We start from the raw sequence: 17,651 nt of genomic DNA on the forward strand, positions 1-17,651 counted from the left end.
GGCAGTCAGTGGGAGGCCCAGCCTGGGTCCCTGTGAGCAGCAGGAAGGAGATGCGGCTGCTGTTGGCCCTGTTGGGGGTCCTGCTGGGGGCACCTGGGGCTCCAGCTTTGTCCCTTGAGGCCTCTGAGGAAGCGGAGCTGGGTATGGCCTCTAAGATGGGAGAGGGTGGCAGGGGTGGGAAGAGTGGGCATCAGGAGGGGGCTGCTGGCTGAGCAAGGCTGGAGAGGATCTTGGCCCAGGCTCAGAGGAGGTGGCAGCAGGGCAGGACCAACCACTGAGACTCAGTGTCTGGCTCCCAGCAAGCATCCACCTATCTCTGTGTCCACAAGAGAGGCTGGCCTTGCAAGGTGCAGGGCCCTGAGGTGGGCCGCAGAGCTGGTGGTGAGCCCCTTGGCTGTGTGTGTGTGTGTGTGTGTGTGTGTGTGTGTGTGTGTTCTGTGCACTGGGTGTGTGGCTTGGGAGGCCCAACCAGCATGTGTGGTGTATGCACTGTGAGTGTGATGTGCCCCAGAGGTATAGGCGTGTGCCCTATATGTGGCACCTGTAGCATGTGCCTTGTGTGTGTATGTGTGTTTCTTGGGACAGTGGCATGTCCTGTCCAGCATGTGTGCCACGCACCGTGTGTGTGATATGCACCAGAGGCGTGGCATTTGCCCTGCACATACTGTCTGCAGCATGTGGTTGTGTGTATGTGGAGGAGCAGCAGTGTCCAGCATGTGTCGAGGGGTTGCTCCTGCCATGAGTGTGCAGCATGTTCCCTGTATGCAGGGGGCTGACTCAGCTCACTGACCTCTGCCGTCGGCCCACAGAGCCCTGCCTGGCCCCCAGCCCAGAGCAGCAAGAGCAGGAGCTGACTGTGGCGCTTGGGCAGCCTGTGCGGTTATGCTGTGGGTGGGCTGAGCGCAGTGGCCACTGGTACAAGGAGGGCAGTCGCCTGGCACCTGCTGGCCGGGTACGAGGCTGGAGAGGCCGCTTGGAGATCGCCAGCTTCCTACCCGAAGACGCTGGCCGATACCTGTGCCTGACACGAGGCTCCATGCTTGTCCTACACAATGTCACCTTGGGTGTGGATGGTAAGGGGGTCTGGCAGTGGCTAAGGGGTCCCTGGGGAGAGAAACTCTGTCCTGGGCCTCAAATGCCTCCCTCTGTCCCTGACATAGACTCCATGACCTCCAGCAATGGTGATGAGGACCCCAAGACCCACAGAGGCCCCTCAAATGAGCACATTTACCCCCAGCAAGGTCAGTGTGACTCCTCAAGGACTCATTCCCCTGTCTTCCAGCTGGTCACTGAGAAGAGATCTGTGTGTAAACAGGTGGTCCTCCTGAGGGCACTGAGTTCTCCCTTCCCCTCCCCACCAGCACCCTACTGGACACACCCCCAGCGCATGGAGAAGAAACTGCATGCAGTGCCTGCCGGGAACACCATCAAGTTCCGCTGTCCAGCTGCAGGCAACCCCATGCCCACCATCCGCTGGCTCAAGGATGGACAGGACTTCCATGGGGAGCATCGCATTGGAGGCATTCGGGTGAGTCTCCGGGTTCCCCCACCGGTCCCCTCAAGTCAAACCCACAGTTCTTTCTCTACTGAGAAAGGCAGCTGCAGGGCCCCAGAAGGAGCACTAGACTGTGGACTTGGACAGCTCTGGTTCAAGTTCCCACTCTGCCACTCTCTGGCAAGTGACTTAACCTCTCGACCTTAGCAACTCCACGTGTAAAGTGGGAAGGATCACTGACCGGCAGGTATTAATATGTTTTAGCAGCTCATTCTCATGATAAGACCCTACAGGGTCAGTTCCAGGCTGTAGTCTCAGAGGAAGCTGAGACTCAGAGAGGGCAAAAACTGGTTTAAGGTGGCACAGCTCAGAAGAAGTAGAGCTAAAACTCAAGGACTCGAACTCATGGCTCAGATACTTCTTGGGGCCTTCTCCTTTGTTCCAAGGTCCCTAGCCTTGGCGTGGCCTCCCCGGGGCCTAGAGAGCTTGAGAAGACCCCCGCGGGCAGAATATAGCCTCCTCATGCTCTGGTCCCCTGGATGGGCATGGTTCGGTGGCCCCTCATGGACACTTCTCCTGCTCCCAGCTGCGCCACCAGCACTGGAGCCTGGTGATGGAAAGCGTGGTGCCCTCGGACCGTGGCACATACACCTGCCTTGTGGAGAACTCTTTGGGCAGCATCCGCTACAGCTATCTGCTGGACGTGCTGGGTGAGCGGGTGGGCGGGCGGGCGGGCAAGGCGGTGTCAGGGTGGGAGCCCTGACCCTGCCCTCAAGTGGGACCCAGTCTGGCAGGCAAGATGGACTTTTAGATGACTCACTCAAGCTACTCAAATTGTCCAGGTGGGTCCAAGAGAAGCACAGGGGATAATGTGGTCTTGGAGGAGCAGGGCTGGGCTGAGGAGAAACATGGGAAAGACATCCAGGCAGAGGGCACAGGCTGAGTAAAGGCCCTAGGCATAAAGAACACAATGCATTTGTGGGGACGTGTATGCCTGGAGTGTGGCATTTAAGCAGAGAGCCAGGCCTGGAGGGTTTTTGAGTGCTAGGCTGAGAAGTTGTCCTTGACCCCAAAGGCAATGGGGAGCCATGGAAGGTTTAAACAGTGTAAGAAGGGATGAACAAGGTCTGAGCTGAGTATCAGGAAGGTCCCTCCCTTGAGCTGGGGGTGAGGCTGGAGGCAGGTGACCAGGGTGCTTCTGTGGGTGCCTGGTCAGGGCTGACGGCCCGGCCCCGCCCCAGAGCGGTCCCCGCACCGGCCCATCCTGCAGGCGGGGCTCCCAGCCAACACCACAGCTGTGGTGGGCAGCGACGTGGAGCTGCTCTGCAAGGTGTACAGCGACGCCCAGCCCCACATCCAGTGGCTGAAGCACATTGTCATCAACGGCAGCAGCTTCGGTGCTGATGGCTTCCCCTATGTGCAAGTCTTAAAGGTCCAGTCCCTGCCAGCACCTGACTCTACCATTCTCCCACGGGTGGTAGGGAGTGGTCCCCAGCTCCCTTCCTGGCCACAGTGTGGCTCCAGGCCCTTCTGTGACTCCTGAATGTGTCCCCCTTCCCCAGACAGCAGACATCAATAGCTCGGAGGTGGAGGTCCTATACCTTCGGAATGTGTCTGCTGAGGATGCAGGCGAGTACACCTGCCTGGCGGGCAACTCCATCGGCCTTTCCTACCAGTCAGCCTGGCTCACGGTGCTGACAGGTGAGCTCCTGAGGGGGCCAGGAGACGCTGCGGGATTCTGCTGTGGTTCCACAGTGGGCTGTGACCTGTTGGGTAGATAGTCTTCCTTGGCCTGTGGGGTCTGGATTTGGTGTGTGGATTTGTGTGTTTGATTCTGCTTGTAGCAGTCCCTCTATGCGTGTTCACATGTGACTGTCCGTGCGAATCTCTGGGGTGTCGGTATGTGGGACGGGGTGTAAATGCACTTTCCTTGGTGTGTGTCCCTATGTATGTTGGGAGCTATGAGGGCCTCAGTTAGAGGGAATGGAGCCAGCCATCTGATCACTGACTGGTCAGTTTCTGTCTATGTATGTCTCTCTGTGGGCAGAGGAGGATCTCATGTGGTCGGCAACAGCGCCTGAGGCCAGGTACACGGACATCATCCTGTACACATCAGGCTCTCTGGCTTTGATGGTGCTCCTGCTTCTGGCCGGGCTGTATCGCAGGCAGGTGCTCCTCGGCCGGCACCCCCGGCAGCCTGCCACTGTGCAGAAATTGTCCCGCTTCCCTCTGGCCCGACAGGTACCAACCATGCTGTCCCCTACCTCTGTGTCCCCGTAGTGAGGCTCTGGGCCTGCTTTCCTGCCTCAGCTTGGCTTCAGCAGACAGACCAAGTCTCTCACTTTGCAGTTCTCCCTGGAGTCAGGCTCCTCAGCCAAGTCAAGCTCGTCCCTGGTGCGGGGTGTCCGTCTCTCCTCCAGCGGCCCCCCCTTGCTTGCGGGCCTCGTGAATCTAGACCTACCTCTCGACCCACTGTGGGAGTTCCCCCGGGACAGGTATGCGGTGCCGAGTGAGGGTGGGGATCAGACTCTGGGCAGGAATGATGCCCTGATGGCTGAGGCCTCATCTCTCTCATCTCCAGGCTGGTCCTGGGAAAGCCCCTGGGCGAGGGCTGCTTCGGGCAGGTGGTATGTGCAGAGGCCTTTGGTATGGACCCCATCCAGCCTGACCAAGCCAGCACTGTGGCTGTCAAGATGCTTAAGGGTGAGTGTGGCAGCCTGGGGGAGATCCAGTGGCCTTGGGAGTAACAGAAGGGGCTCTCAGTGCTAGCGGGTGAGCACTGAGGGCCAAGAGAGGCCACCCAATCCCACCCATGGGCCTGGGGCCCAACTCTGCTACTGACCCTGGCAAGTCATTTCTGAGCTTCAGTTTCCTCACTTGTCACGTGGGGTAAATAATAGTCCCTGCCTCCCAGCCCAAGGTTTGTGGGAAGTGCCTGGTACCTAAATTCTTAACCATTGTGATGATGATGACTACAAGGATTTAGGGTGATGGGTTTGATACCCCGTGTCAGCCTTGGCCTCAAATAACCTTGTCAGCGTTGAAGGCCTCCACCTCATTCCCCCACAATTCCCCCACAAATTGCACCCTCAGCCTCCCCGGGCCCTGTCCCCCTGTGTTCACCACTGTCTCGGAGAACAGCCCAGGCAGCAACCCCAAGGGGCTCAGAGCACACCTGGGACCCACCATCGGGGCCTCTTGCTGCTGTTCCCCAGCCCCCTCTTCAAGAGCAGCCTAAACCGCTGTTCTGCTCCCCCTGGCCCCTCTTCTCTGCACAGCTGGGGCCACCTGGCACTTTCTGGGAGGCAGGGATTGAGAAATGTGCATTGTGAGGTCTGGTGGGGAGGGTATGTCATTGGCCCAGGGCCACAGGTCAGCCCCAGGGGCTCAGCCCCTGGTCCTTAGCCTTCTCAAAAGAAGCTGGAGCAGTGTCTTCCTGGCCTCCCCGTCTGCGCCCCACTGGCAGCTCCCTGAATTCCCAGGCCAGATGGACGCCAGGCCCTGGTCAGACAGACCTCAGGTCTCCAGCCCGCTTCCCGACCCCAGGAGTTCTCAGCCCATTCAGGGAGTAACACCAAGCCCTCCAGACAGAGCTTCCTTCCTGTTCAGAGCTCTTCCCTCTCTCTCCTGTTTCCTGGTCCCACTCACTGGCAGGCCTACCACTTTTTTTTATTTTTATTTATTTTTATTTATTTAGTTTTGGCTGTTTTGGGTCTTCGTTTCTGTGCGAGGGCTCTCTCCAGTTGCAGCAAGTGGGGGCCACTCTTCATCGCGGTGCGCGGGCCTCTCACTGTCGCGGCCTCTCCCGTAGCGGAGCACAGGCTCCAGACGCGCAGGCTCAGTAGTTGTGGCTCACAGGCTTAGTTGCTTCGCAGCATGTGGGATCTTCCCAGACCAGGGCTCAAACCTGTGTCCCCTGCATTGGCAGGCAGATTCCCAAACACTGCGCCACCAGGGAAGCCCAGGCCTACCACTTTCAGATCCTTGTTCTTGTTGCATCCTTGCAACTGCTATGAGAGTAGGGCACAATCCATTGTCCCATTTCATACAAGATAATCCTGAGGTTCAGAGAGGTTAAGAGATTGTTTCAAGGCCACACAGCCTAGCAGGAATTCAGGCCCAGACCTTCCTCCTGACTCTGAGTCCAGGGCTCCGTGTCCTGTCCCCAACCCAAAGTCTCGCTTATGTAGTCACCCTGGCTGTCATCCTTACAGACAATGCCTCCGACAAGGATTTGGCAGACCTGGTCTCTGAGATGGAGGTGATGAAGCTGATTGGCCGACACAAGAACATTATCAACCTGCTGGGTGTCTGCACCCAGGAAGGTGGGGTGGGGCAGGGCTAGGGACGGGGACGGTTGGGATGCAGAGCCACAGCCTCAGTAGCTTCCCTGTCCCCCCTCGCCTCTGTAGGGCCCCTGTACGTGATTGTGGAGTGTGCCGCCAAAGGAAACCTGCGGGAGTTCCTGCGGGCCCGCCGCCCCCCAGGCCCTGACCTCAGCCCTGACGGGCCTCGGAGCAGTGAGGGGCCACTCTCCTTCCCTGCGCTGGTCTCCTGCGCCTACCAGGTGGCCCGGGGCATGCAGTACCTGGAGTCGCGGAAGGTACAGGCAGCGGGCAGCTCTCTGGACCACTCCAACTGCCCCACGCCCACACTTTCATGCCCTGCATCAAATGCCCCAACTTCTCCCTCCCCTTTTTCATTAGCCTGTGTCCCTGAGTCCTTCTGTAACCCCTCAGTCCTTCTGTACACAGTTGAAACTGCATATCCCCATTCCTTACATACTCCCTACCACACAGGTAGGAAGAGGCAGTGCAGGAGAGAGGGTGTAGGCCCTTTAGTTAGTTGGCTTAGGTTTCCTCTCTGTGACTCTTGACTTCCTCATCTGTAAAATGGGTGGATGATCCCTACCCCGAGGGTTACTGTGAGGTCCTATGTGCCCAGCTTCCAGCTCTGTCCTCATAAACCTAAGACCCCTGCCCTGCCCCCAGTGCATCCACCGGGATCTGGCTGCCCGCAATGTGCTGGTGACCGAGGACAATGTGATGAAGATCGCTGACTTTGGGCTGGCCCGTGGCATCCACCACATTGACTACTACAAGAAAACTAGCAACGTAAGGGAGGCAGGACAGAACTCAGTAGCGGCGGGGCACCGGGACCTGTGGGACTTAGCAGCAATGTGCCCTCTTCTCCCCTCCAGGGCCGCCTGCCTGTCAAGTGGATGGCACCTGAGGCCTTGTTTGACAGAGTCTACACACACCAGAGTGACGTGTGGGTCCTAGAAGCTAGGGCCTGGGGTGTCTGCAGGCGATCACAGAAAGGGCAAAGCTCTTGCCCAGGATCGCAGAGCCCTGGGACCTGAATGGGACTAGACTCTAAAAGAAACCCTAATCCTGACCCCCGTGGTGGATCATAGCTGTGGGGTCCCCCATCCTAGTCCCAGGGGTAGGGAGTGAAGCTGTGCCTGCTGAGCCTGGGTTCTGCCTCCAGGTGGTCATTTGGGATTCTGCTGTGGGAGATCTTTACCCTCGGGGGCTCCCCATACCCTGGCATCCCAGTGGAGGAGCTGTTCTCGCTGCTACGAGAGGGGCATCGGATGGACCGGCCCCCACACTGCCCCCCAGAGCTGTGAGGCCTCACCCCACTCTCCCCCGCTTTCCAGTCCTTACCCTCTGCCCTGATCTTGACCTCAGGGCCTGACCATAGAGAGTGGTTAGCACTAACACTGTCACCACCTCCTCCTCAACCCAGCAGGGAGGTCCTGGCCTGGCACCCTTCCACTGAATGGCCTCACTGACCCCACATCAAACCCTACCCCTTCCTCACACCCCCCCACCCAGTGCCATGAGGTCCCCGCTCACCCAGGCCTGAGGCTCCTTCTGACCCTCCCCCACACCTCTCCCAGGTACGGGCTGATGCGTGAGTGCTGGCACGCAGCACCCTCTCAGAGGCCCACTTTCAAGCAGCTGGTGGAGGCACTGGACAAGGTCCTGCTGGCCGTCTCTGAGGAGGTACTGTGCCCCTATTGTCCCATGACCCCCCTGTGCCCACTGCCCTCTGGGCCTTGTCCCACCTGACCACCAGGGCTGACCAACACTGTTCCCCGTAGTACCTCGACCTCCGCCTAACCTTTGGACCCTACTCCCCTGCTGGCGGGGACGCCAGCAGCACCTGCTCCTCCAGCGACTCTGTTTTCAGCCACGACTCCCTGCCCCTGGGGCCCAGCCCCTTCTTCCCTGGGGTGCAGACATGAGCAGCGGCACGAAGTTGTATGGGCAGGCCAGCCAGCAGCCTTGGGCCTCCTGGCTGAGCCGCAAGCTGGTGGTGCTTGACCTTGGCACCCCCAGGCCCTGACCTAAAGGTACTGTCCCAGATCTCTGGTTCTGATTTGGGGAGGTCTGTCTTTGGTCCTGGGGTCCCCAGTTGAGACTACTTCTCTGGCCTCTGGGTCTTAAGCCAGAGTTCAACCCCAGTCTCAAGGCCTTGCCCTTGCCTTGGAGTCATGGCCCCAGTGTTCTAATGGCTTTTTTTTGGTTGTTTTTTACTCCTGGGCCTTGGCACTCGGTCCTTGTTCCAGGGCTTTGGTTGGTCCTGGGTGTAGGGCTGTCCTAAATGTCCCCACTTCCCTACGCCAAGAAAGGTCTTGGGCCTCTGAACCCCATGTCCCCAGGCCTCCCCTGCCTCCCCTCTGCTGCTTATCCACTCCCCTACACCAAGAAAGGTCTTGGGCCTCTGAACCCCATGTCCCCAGGCCTCCCCTGCCTCCCCTCTGCTGCTTATCCCAGCATCTTGGAAGGAGCACTAGCCCCTTTGCTAGCTGAGAGGCTGGAAGCCTGCCAAAACACAGAAGCAAATGGCCTTTTATAAATTATTTTTTTTTTGCAATAAACCACTGTGTGCCTGCCTGGTGTCTTCCCTGCAGCGGGTGGAGGGGGAACAGGGTGGAGAGATCCCCGAGCTGCAAGTTTTGCCTGGGTGACACAGTCTGAGAGCTCCATGCCCAGCCCTGGGTTTACATCCACCTCCAGCTGCATCAGGGTGGACCCAGGAGCCTGTGTGAACCTGTCTTTGTCTGTCTTACCAGCACCATCTTGGATATGTGATAGTGTGAACGAGTGCTAACGGGCAGAGGAGTCCACACGGTACCATCCACTTGGCAGGACTCCTATACCCTCTGCATATGCGTATGTGTGTGCGTACCCTGGGACTGTCCCCAAGGGAGCTGGCAGCACCCCTCCCCCATCTGCTCAGCATTAACCAAGCTGACCGTTAACACAGCGTGAAAGCCTGAAACTCAGCTTCGAGGCTGCTGCCCGCTCCCACGCTCTGCGGCTCAGGCTGGGGGCTTGTGGGGGCTGTGCCCGCCCCGCCCCACCCTGGCCAGTCTCCCAGGCAACAGCTGGTTGCCGCCTGGCTGGGCTGCAGCTGTCTCTGCCTGCCTGGTCCTCGCCTGGGGAGGCCATCATGGCCCTGTTCTCAAACACCCTCTGGGGGGTGGAGGGATCAGCTTCCCAGGGCTCTGAGCCTGGAACCTTCTCCAGCTCCATCCCAGTGGTTACTGCTGCTCTTCAGCCCCTGAATCACAAGGAGGAGGTACCAGACCCAGTGCCTGGTGCTCTCTTCTGCCCTGCCCTGCTGGAACAGGGGTGCCCATCCAGGACACATCATTTGTGGAAGCTGCCTGGATTGCACCCATGGCTTCCCAGGGGGTGGTGGCTGAAACTACATACAGGGTCAGAAGGGACTGGATATAAGGATTTGGGACTGGGGCCATCCTGGAAGACTGAGCAGCAGCTCATGGCCATGCTTCTCTTCCTACTCCAGGTCTCCTGACACACCCATTGTGCCCTCTTTGCTTCACCATGTCCCAAATTGAACTACTCTTTTTCCCCCCAAAACTGTACCTCCTCCAGGACGCCCCATCTCAGAGGAAGAACCAGGCCTAAACCCAGGGAGTCATCCCTGACCACTACCTTTCCTTTAGGAGCCCTGTTCCCTAATGGATGGAGAGAACACTGGACTTGGAGCCAGGAAGTTCAAAGCCTGCCACTTCCAGTGTCCTGAGGCCAGTGCTCTCACTTCTTTGATTGTCACTTTCTTTGCCTATATGAATGGGGTGCTCCTGCCTTGCCTACCTCCCAGGGCTTAGGGTTTAGGATGAAACAGGTCTTGGATGAGCACATGCTTGGGGAAGGATGCCCTGAAGAGTTCACATGGGTCATGCCAAGTGTTTCGCTAAGAACAGGTGCTTGGGGCTTCCCTGGTGATGCAGTGGTTACAAATCCGCCTGCCAATGCAGGGGGACACGGGTCTGAGCCCTGTTCCAGGAAGATCCCACATGCCGCGGAGCAGCTAAGCCCGTGTGCCACAACTACTGAAGCCCGTGTGCCTAGAGCCCATGCTCTGCAACAAGAGAAGCCACCGCAATGAGAAGCCCGCGCACTGCAACGGAGACCCAACACAGCCAAAAATAAATTAATTAAATTAATTAGTTAATTTAAAAAAACAAACAGGTGCTTGGCCTCTGCGGTGGCCCTGAGTGTCCCCCTCCCCGCCCAAGGTCTCCTCCATCCCCTTCCCTCCCGTTCCCTTGCAGGTGGCTCTACAGGCAGCTTCCAAAAGCAGCTCTTGGCTTATGCTCCCCCTGCACTCAAGAACCCCCTCTGGCTCCCTGGAGTCCCCCAAACTTTCTGACTAGCCCCAGTCCCCACTGGGGTCACTGGCCAGTGACTGTGTTCTTCACCAGCCTAGCCCATCACAGGAGAGGCAGATCCCTCACAGCCTGCCTGGGGAGGAAAAGGGTTGGGAGGCTAGAGCAGTGTGTAAGGACAAGAGGGTGACAAATGAGAACCCCCACTTTCCACTTTCCCACTGTGAGCCCACTGCTGTGCCAGGCTCAGCCACCCACCACTCTCCCTCACCACAGCCTCGCCAGATAAAGATTTGTATCCCCAATTTAACGGTAGAGAAACAGGATGTGATGGGCACAGGGTCACAAGGGTTAGGGTCTAAGGAAGGAGATGAGTTGCTCTCCCCACCCCAGGTTCCCGGCAGGTCCTGTATACATGGGAGATTCATCAGAGTGACAGGAGCAGCTGCCGCCTGGTAGATCCTGGGGTCCAAGAGGGGCTCAGCTGCCCACCCTGTGCCCCCTCCCTGCTAGCATCCCTGGCAGGCACGTGCTTACTGGGGCCTTTCCACATTCCTCACAGCCCATGTCAGAATAAGACAGATGCTACTAATTCCCCCGTGCAAGCTTTGCTGCTCCATCTCCCCTCCCCCAAGCCTGCTCTGGGCATCATGGCAGCATGTGGAGCCTGACCCCCTTGGTCTGCCTGGGTTCTGAGCAGCTTCCTAGCTAGTGACACCTGCCTCAGGAGCCTTTCCGAAAAGCACTGGGTCACCTCCGGACTCTACCACTTGCTGGCTGCTTGTGTCACTTAAGGCTCTGGTGGGAGCAACAGATAGACAGCCACTCAGATGTCAGAAGCCAGAGCCAAGGGGCAAGAGGCTGCTGGGAGGGAATCAGCGCCTGGGAGGGAGGGGCAAGCTGGCCACAGTGTGTGTGTGTTGCTGTGACTGAAGTTACCCTCTCTGAGCCTGAAACACAGGAATGACAACGTGCCTTGGGGAGTGGTTGTAAATGTTCAGTCAAAAATGGTTGTTGCATGGGGATTAAGAGGGAATGGCCCCCAGGCCTGGGTTGCCATGATCTCATGCCCTCTTCGTGGCAGCCCTTCCCAGGAAGGCATTCTTGTCCCCATTGCCCAGATGAGGACACTGAGGCTCAGGAGGAAGTGACTGGCCCAAGGTTACATGGGGGCAAATGGGAGAGTTGGTACTTGGGACCAGGTGCCTATCCCACTGCAAGGATCATTCCCAGAGCCCTGGTGGCCCAGCCATTCCGAGGACCAGGAGAGGCTCTGGATTTCCATGAAGAGGATACCTGTTAATGGAATATCCATGCACACTGGTAGATGGTCATTCATGACACCCAAGCACAGAGGTACTGGGCCCAGCACTTTGCGCTCCAGCCCTATGGCCTCCATCCCTGCCACCTCAGCCCTCACGTGGGCTGTTCCTTCTGGGGGACACTCCTCTTCACCCCCTCACCTGGCCAAGCCCCACCTGCCCTTTAGATCTCACTTAAACCTCATTTCTTAGGTCAGCCTCCCAAGGGCCCCTTCCAAGTTGGGCCCCCCCTTCATGCTGAGCCCTCCTATTCAGAGGCTCTCATTGCTATAGAGAAGGATGCCCACAAGAGTCTCCTCCCCGCAGAGTGTGATCCCCAGGAAGCAAGCACTGTTTTGGTAGTTTTCTTTGTTTGTGTGTTTTTTAAATAAATTTATTTACTTTATTTATTTTTGCCTGCGTTGGGTCTTCGTTGCTGTGCGCAGGCTTTCTCTAGTCATGGCGAGTGGGGGCTACTCTTCGTTGCGGTGCGCAGGATTCCCATTGCAGTGGCTTCTCTTGTTGGGAGCACGGGCTCTAGGCGCGTGGGCTTCAGTAGTTGTGAAACGCGGGCTCAGTAGTTGTGGCTCACGGACTCTAGAGTGCAGGCTCAGTAGTTGTGGTGCACAGACTTAGTTGCTCCGCAGCATGTGGGATCTTCCCAGACCAGGCCTCGAACCTGTGTCCCCTGCATTGGAAGGAGATTCTTAACCACTGAACCACCAGGGAAGCCCACTTTGGTAGTTTTTTAATCAGTAGTTCTAAAATTTTAGCATGTATCGGAATTACCTGGAGGGGTTGGATTGCTGGGTCCCACCCCAGAATTTTGTATTTGGTAGCTTTCAGGTAAAGCCTGGAAATCTGCATTTCTAGCAAGTTCCCAGGGGATACAGATGCTGCTGGGCTGGGACCACACTTTGAGAACCACGTTTTTTATTTTTTTGCGGTACACGGGCCTCTCACTGTTGTGGCCTCTCCCGTGGCGGAGCACAGTCTCCGGACGCACAGGCTCAGTGGCCACGGCTCACGGGCCCAGCCGCTCCGCGGCATGTGGGATCTTCCCAGACCGGGGCACAAACCCGTGTCCCCTGCATCAGCAGGTGGACTCTCAACCACGGCGCCACCAGGGAAGCCTGAGAACCACGTTTTAAAGAGGCATTCTGTGTTCATGGTTTAAATAATTGAAACAAAAACTTCAATGGCACAAAAAGTTTTCAATGAAAAACTACCCCCTTGTACCTACTCTCTCTGCTCCCCAGGGAAAACTGCCCCCATTTTCCAAGTCATCTTGCATTGCCCCCCTTCCCCTGCCCATGTTCATGTAGCCCTTGATCCAGGTTAGCGGTTACTGTCCTTGCCCTCCCAACTCCCACCGAGGGCAGCACCAGGCAGAAGTGAGGCAAAGTAAAGAGTTGAACAAAGGGAGGGATGGAGGAGACCCACTCTCAGGTAGAGACACACTCAGGTGTGCGCCGCCACTGCCTGCCCCTTCCCACAGTCCGGAACCCTAACTGGGAGCCCCCCTTCCACCCTGCCACCTGCTGTTGGATTTAGCCTAATCCCAGAGTATGTGTGTGAGGCAGCTGCAGCTCCCTCTGGGGGGAGAGGGCCCCCCTCCAGAGGAAATCTCCTTTTATTCTCTTGCTACCGAAATCTGACCTTCATTGGCACCTGGGCCCCAAGGCTGGGGCCTGTCCCCAAGAAGTGGCTGAGGAGATGGCGTGAAATTGCCAACAGCTGAACCCACCCTGCCTCTCCCTGCTTCCTCTCCTACCCAGTCGCAGCTCACATGCCACAGCACCAGCCCCTTCCAGGCCCCCTAGTGCCAACCTCATGTTCTTGTGCTGGTACTTGGGGCCCAGCCTGACCTGGCCCTACTGATCGCGCCCGCTGACCCTGCGGCATATGGCTGTGGGCTTCTCGCAGCTTTTGAACCTCCAGACCATCCTTGCTCCCTTCAGGGCTTGGCTCAGCTATCACCTCCTCCAGGAAGCCCACGCTAATCTCACAGCACTGCCTAGGCATTCTGCCTCTATGTACAACTGGAACGACCCATTTACGGCTCTCTGTGTCTCACTCAGGGCAGGGGCCTCATGGGCTCCCCCTCTAAGTCAGGTCCAGTGCAGGGCAGGCCCACAAAGGTTTGTCAAACGACTGAATGACCTGGTAAGGGCAATGATAAGGCTCCTGGTCAGGGAGGCCCTTTCCTTTAACAGCTGAGACCCCCTAGGAAATCAGGTCCCAGGAGAGGAGGGTTGGCTCAAAAGGCTGAGATGGGCAGACCCATATTGGACAGCATAGCTCTACAACCTTGTAAAAGGGGTAGCCCTTGGATCCTGGGGGACTGAGATTATTATAATTGCTGGAGGACCCACTGCATGTGCTGAGGAAGGCTTCACCTCACATAGCTGAGCTTCTGCGTCTATGGTGTGGCCCCTTCCAAGCCACCCCCTGAAGGCAGACAGGCTAGAAATAAATGATGGATAGCATGGAATTCTCTAGAGCAGCACTGTTCAGGAGAACCGTCTGCAGTGATGGAAATATTCTCTATCTGTGCTGTCCAATACGGTAGCCACTGGCCATGCGTGGCTACTGAGCACTTGAAATGTGGCTTGTGTGACTGAGGGATTGATTATTTTATTGTAATTAATTTAAATATAAGTTTAAGGAGCTGTGTATTGACAGGACAGCTCTAGAGCCTTCACAAAGGGGCTCTAAGTGTTCCGATGGGAAATTTGCTCTGCGTTACACTGCTGAGTGGAAAATTCAAGATGAAGCACCTCACGCGTGTCCCTATGAAACATGTACCTGCAGTTGTAGGGATGCAATCGCTTGGGAAGGGTGGGCAGGTGGTCACCATGGCTGCTTCTGGGGAGGGGAACTAGGTGGCTGGGGTCAAGGAGGGAGGAGACCTTTGTTTCTTTTGATTGTTTATTTTTTTTTCGGTACGCGGGCCTCTCACTGTCGTGGCCTCTCCCGTTGCAGAGCACAGGCTTCGGACGCGCAGGCCCAGCGGCCATGGCTCACGGGCCCAGCCGCTCCATGGCATGTGGGATCCTCCCGGACCGGGGCACGAACCCGCGTCCCCTGCATCAGCAGGCGGACTCTCAACCACTGTGCCACCAGGGAAGCCCTCTTTTGATTTTTGTAACTGATACGTGTATTATTTATCTACAAAAATTGAAATTTGAAATTTTTTTGAAAAAAAAAAAAGAAAAGAGGGAATTCCCTGGCAGTCCTGTGGTTAGGATTCTGTGCTTTCACTGCTGTGGGCCCAGTTTCGATCCCTGGTTGGGGAACTAAGATCCTGCAAGTTGCACGGTGTAGCCAAAAAAATAAATTAATTAAAAGAAAAAAAAAGAAAAAATACCAGAGAAGAAAAGTATCCCCTCTGAGTACATACCAGTTTCCAAGGCTGCCTGGCCCAAACCTCAGGCTGCCCCAGAGCCAGTTTCAGAGTTTCCAGGGCCCAGCACCCTCCTACACAGCCATACTGTCCTCCTGCCACTTCACACACCAGCCCAGGCTGAACCCAGGCCCACGGGACGAAGCCTGAACTGACTCCTGCCCACTCCCCAAACTCCTCGCATACCCCTCCCCCATCAATTCTCCAGCTCCAGTGACCTTCTTTCTGTTTTTCCACCACCCCAAGTTCACGAGAACCTCAGGGCGTTTTACTTGCGGGTCTCTGCTTGGAATGCTAGTCCACTGGTGTTTCTGGCTGGTTGTCAGAACAAAGGTCATCAGGACTTCCCTGGTGGTCCAGTGGTAAAGAATCTGCCTTCCAATGCAGGGGATGCGGGTTTGATCCCTGGTCAGAAAACTAAGATCTCACATGCCGTGGGGCAACTAAGCCTGCGCACCACAACTACTGAGCTCTTGAGCCTCAAATGGAGAGCCTGTGTGCCACAGCTACAGAGCCCACATGCCCTGGAGCCTGCACGCTACAGCTAGAGAAGAGAAAACCTGCATGCTACAACTAGAGAGTAGCCTGCACGCCTCAACGAAGAGCTTGCACACCACAACGAAATATTCCGCATGCCCCATCGAAGGTCCTGCGTGCCGCAACTAAGACCCGACACAGCCAAAAATAAATAAATAAATAATAAACAAACTTTTTTTTTTAAGTCAAACACAAAAAAGTGATATAGGGCTTCCCTGGTGGCGCAGTGGTTGAGAATCTGCCTGCCTGCAGGGGACACGGGTTCGAGCCCTGGTCCGGGAAGATCCCACATGCTGCAGAGCAACTAAGCCCGTGCACCACAACTATGGAGCCTGCGCTCTAGAGCCCGAGAGCCACAACTACTGAGCCCGCGTGCCGCAGCTACTGAAGCTTGCGTGCCTAGAGCTCATGCTTCGCAACAAGAGAAGCCACCGCAATGAGAAGCCCGTGCACTGCAACGAAGAGTAGCCTGGCTCGCCTCAACCAGAGAAAGCCCACGTGCAGCAACAAAGACCCAATGCAGCCAAAAATAAATAAAATTAAAAAAATTTTAAGTGATATAAATTATTAAAGAAAAAAAAGAATGAAAGTCATCTCCTAAGAGCGGACTCTCCTGACCACTCTGGCCAAAGTCCCCCCCTCTGTTATTCCATATTTTAGCCCCTTGTTTGTTTTCTTCTGTAATTATCTTATTTGCTCACTCTTTACTGGCTGCCACTTCACTAGAAGGCGGGCTCTGAGAAGCCGAGGGACTGTCCCATTCACAGTTGTACCTGAATGTCGACAACGGGGCCTGGCGCATGGTAAGTGCTCCCTAAATGTTCACAGAATGAATACGTGTTGAATGAATTTCTCAGATTCAAAATTTAAATTCCAGGCTGGTGAGCTGATCTCAAAGAGGCTTCCCAGCCCCTTTAGGAGCTAAGACAGTGCCCCCCAAAATACACACATAGTCTTGGACCACAGTGATGAGCCCTACAGTGTCCACCGAGGGATGGTCGACCCTCCTCTCACCCTCTGATGTGGGGCTGGGAACCCCAAGAGGGCTCAGGACCATCACTGCCCTTACAGCACCTAGGCTCATGGCGTCTGCCTATAAGCCAGCATTCTCCCACACTGTGTCAGGACAGCATGGGGCATCTAAGGAGGGCCTGCAAATCCACAAGGAAAAGACACCTCAAAATACTACAGGGACTTCCCAGGTGGTCCAGCAGTTAAGACTCTGTGCTTCCACTGACCACGTTCGATCCCTGGTCAGAGAACTAAGATCCCAGCGGCCGCGTGGTGTGGCCAAAAATTAGAAAAAAAAAAAAATTCTATGGTGAGGGTATGATGAGGTGATTGAATGACAAGGAAATCAGAGGTTAGCAAGCTTATGAAGAGACCCTGAAACTCAAGAATTATGCAAGAGATGCTCTCATTTTGCACTTATCAGACTGGCAAAAGTTAGCAAGCTAGAGAATGCCAGGTGTTGACAGGGATATGGGGGGCCCACCTGGACTGTGGGTGCAGCTATCCCAGAACCACCTGAGAGCTTTCAGCTAATTATATAAACGAATGTTCTATGATCTAGCAATTTTTCCCTGAATATATACCACCCCCTTCCCCAAATCCTCACACAGGACCACATGGGGAAGTTTGGAGGAGGGGTTGGAGGCAATCTGGAGTCCATCACTGGGAGATGGATGGACTACATGTGCAGAGGACCCAGGGGATGCACAGCCATGTGAAGGGACCTCAGAAGCCTAGTGCTGAGTGGAAAGGGTAAGAAATGTAGTGAGCTCAAAAGCATAAAGCCATTTGCACAAAAGAAATGATGACACAGAGAACACACATGTTACAAGAACACACACAAAACCATTAGCACGGCTGCCTGGGGCGCAGGGAGATAAGAGTGGGAAATGAGGCCCAAAGGGAATTGAAAAGCAAACAAAGGAATGAAGCCCGGAAATGAAGCCCAGGAGCAATGTACACCCAGGGCAGGGGTCAGTGATGCTTTCCAGAGGAGGTGACGTGGGTGACCAAGCTGAAGAAGAAACCACGGAAGAGGGCTGGAAGGCACAGTAAATCAACAAACGTTTATTGAGCACCTACTATATACCAGGTGCCATTCTAGTCGGTGGTTATACCCTGTGATGAAGACAAGCCCCTACCCTGAGAAGCTGGAAATCTAGAGGTGGGGACAGACATTAAATAAACACCCATGGGCTTCCCTGGTGGCACAGTGGTTGAGAGTCCGCCTGCCGATGCAGGGGACACGGG

General features: G+C 56.0%; 1 protein-coding gene across 4 annotated transcripts; it reads left to right on the plus strand.

Annotated features, from left to right (window-relative positions):
* FGFR4 (fibroblast growth factor receptor 4) lies at positions 1–7,849 on the plus strand. Of its 4 annotated transcripts, none has more exons than XM_007463085.1 (17): positions 1–141; positions 810–1,073; positions 1,161–1,241; positions 1,362–1,528; positions 2,082–2,205; positions 2,737–2,927; positions 3,058–3,196; positions 3,543–3,582; positions 3,845–3,940; positions 4,077–4,198; positions 5,710–5,820; positions 5,908–6,098; positions 6,487–6,609; positions 6,696–6,766; positions 6,986–7,123; positions 7,401–7,506; positions 7,605–7,849. In XM_007463085.1, the coding sequence occupies exons 1-17, from the start codon at positions 51–53 to the stop codon at positions 7,746–7,748; spliced, it is 2,199 nt and encodes a 732-aa protein (XP_007463147.1). In that variant the 5' UTR covers positions 1–50; the 3' UTR covers positions 7,749–7,849. The 4 variants fall into 4 exon arrangements, with proteins under 4 accessions (XP_007463147.1, XP_007463145.1, XP_007463146.1 ...); XM_007463084.1 differs by lacking the exon at positions 3,543–3,582 and adding an exon at positions 3,273–3,294 and having other exon boundaries at positions 51–141; positions 3,058–3,241; positions 3,820–3,990; positions 7,605–7,748; XM_007463082.1 differs by having other exon boundaries at positions 51–141; positions 3,543–3,736; positions 3,845–3,990; positions 7,605–7,748.
* Positions 7,850–17,651: the final 9,802 nt, after the last annotated feature.

Source organism: Lipotes vexillifer, unplaced genomic scaffold (assembly GCF_000442215.2).
Source record: "Lipotes vexillifer unplaced genomic scaffold, Lipotes_vexillifer_v1.1 scaffold514, whole genome shotgun sequence".
Lineage (NCBI taxonomy): Eukaryota > Metazoa > Chordata > Mammalia > Artiodactyla > Lipotidae > Lipotes > Lipotes vexillifer.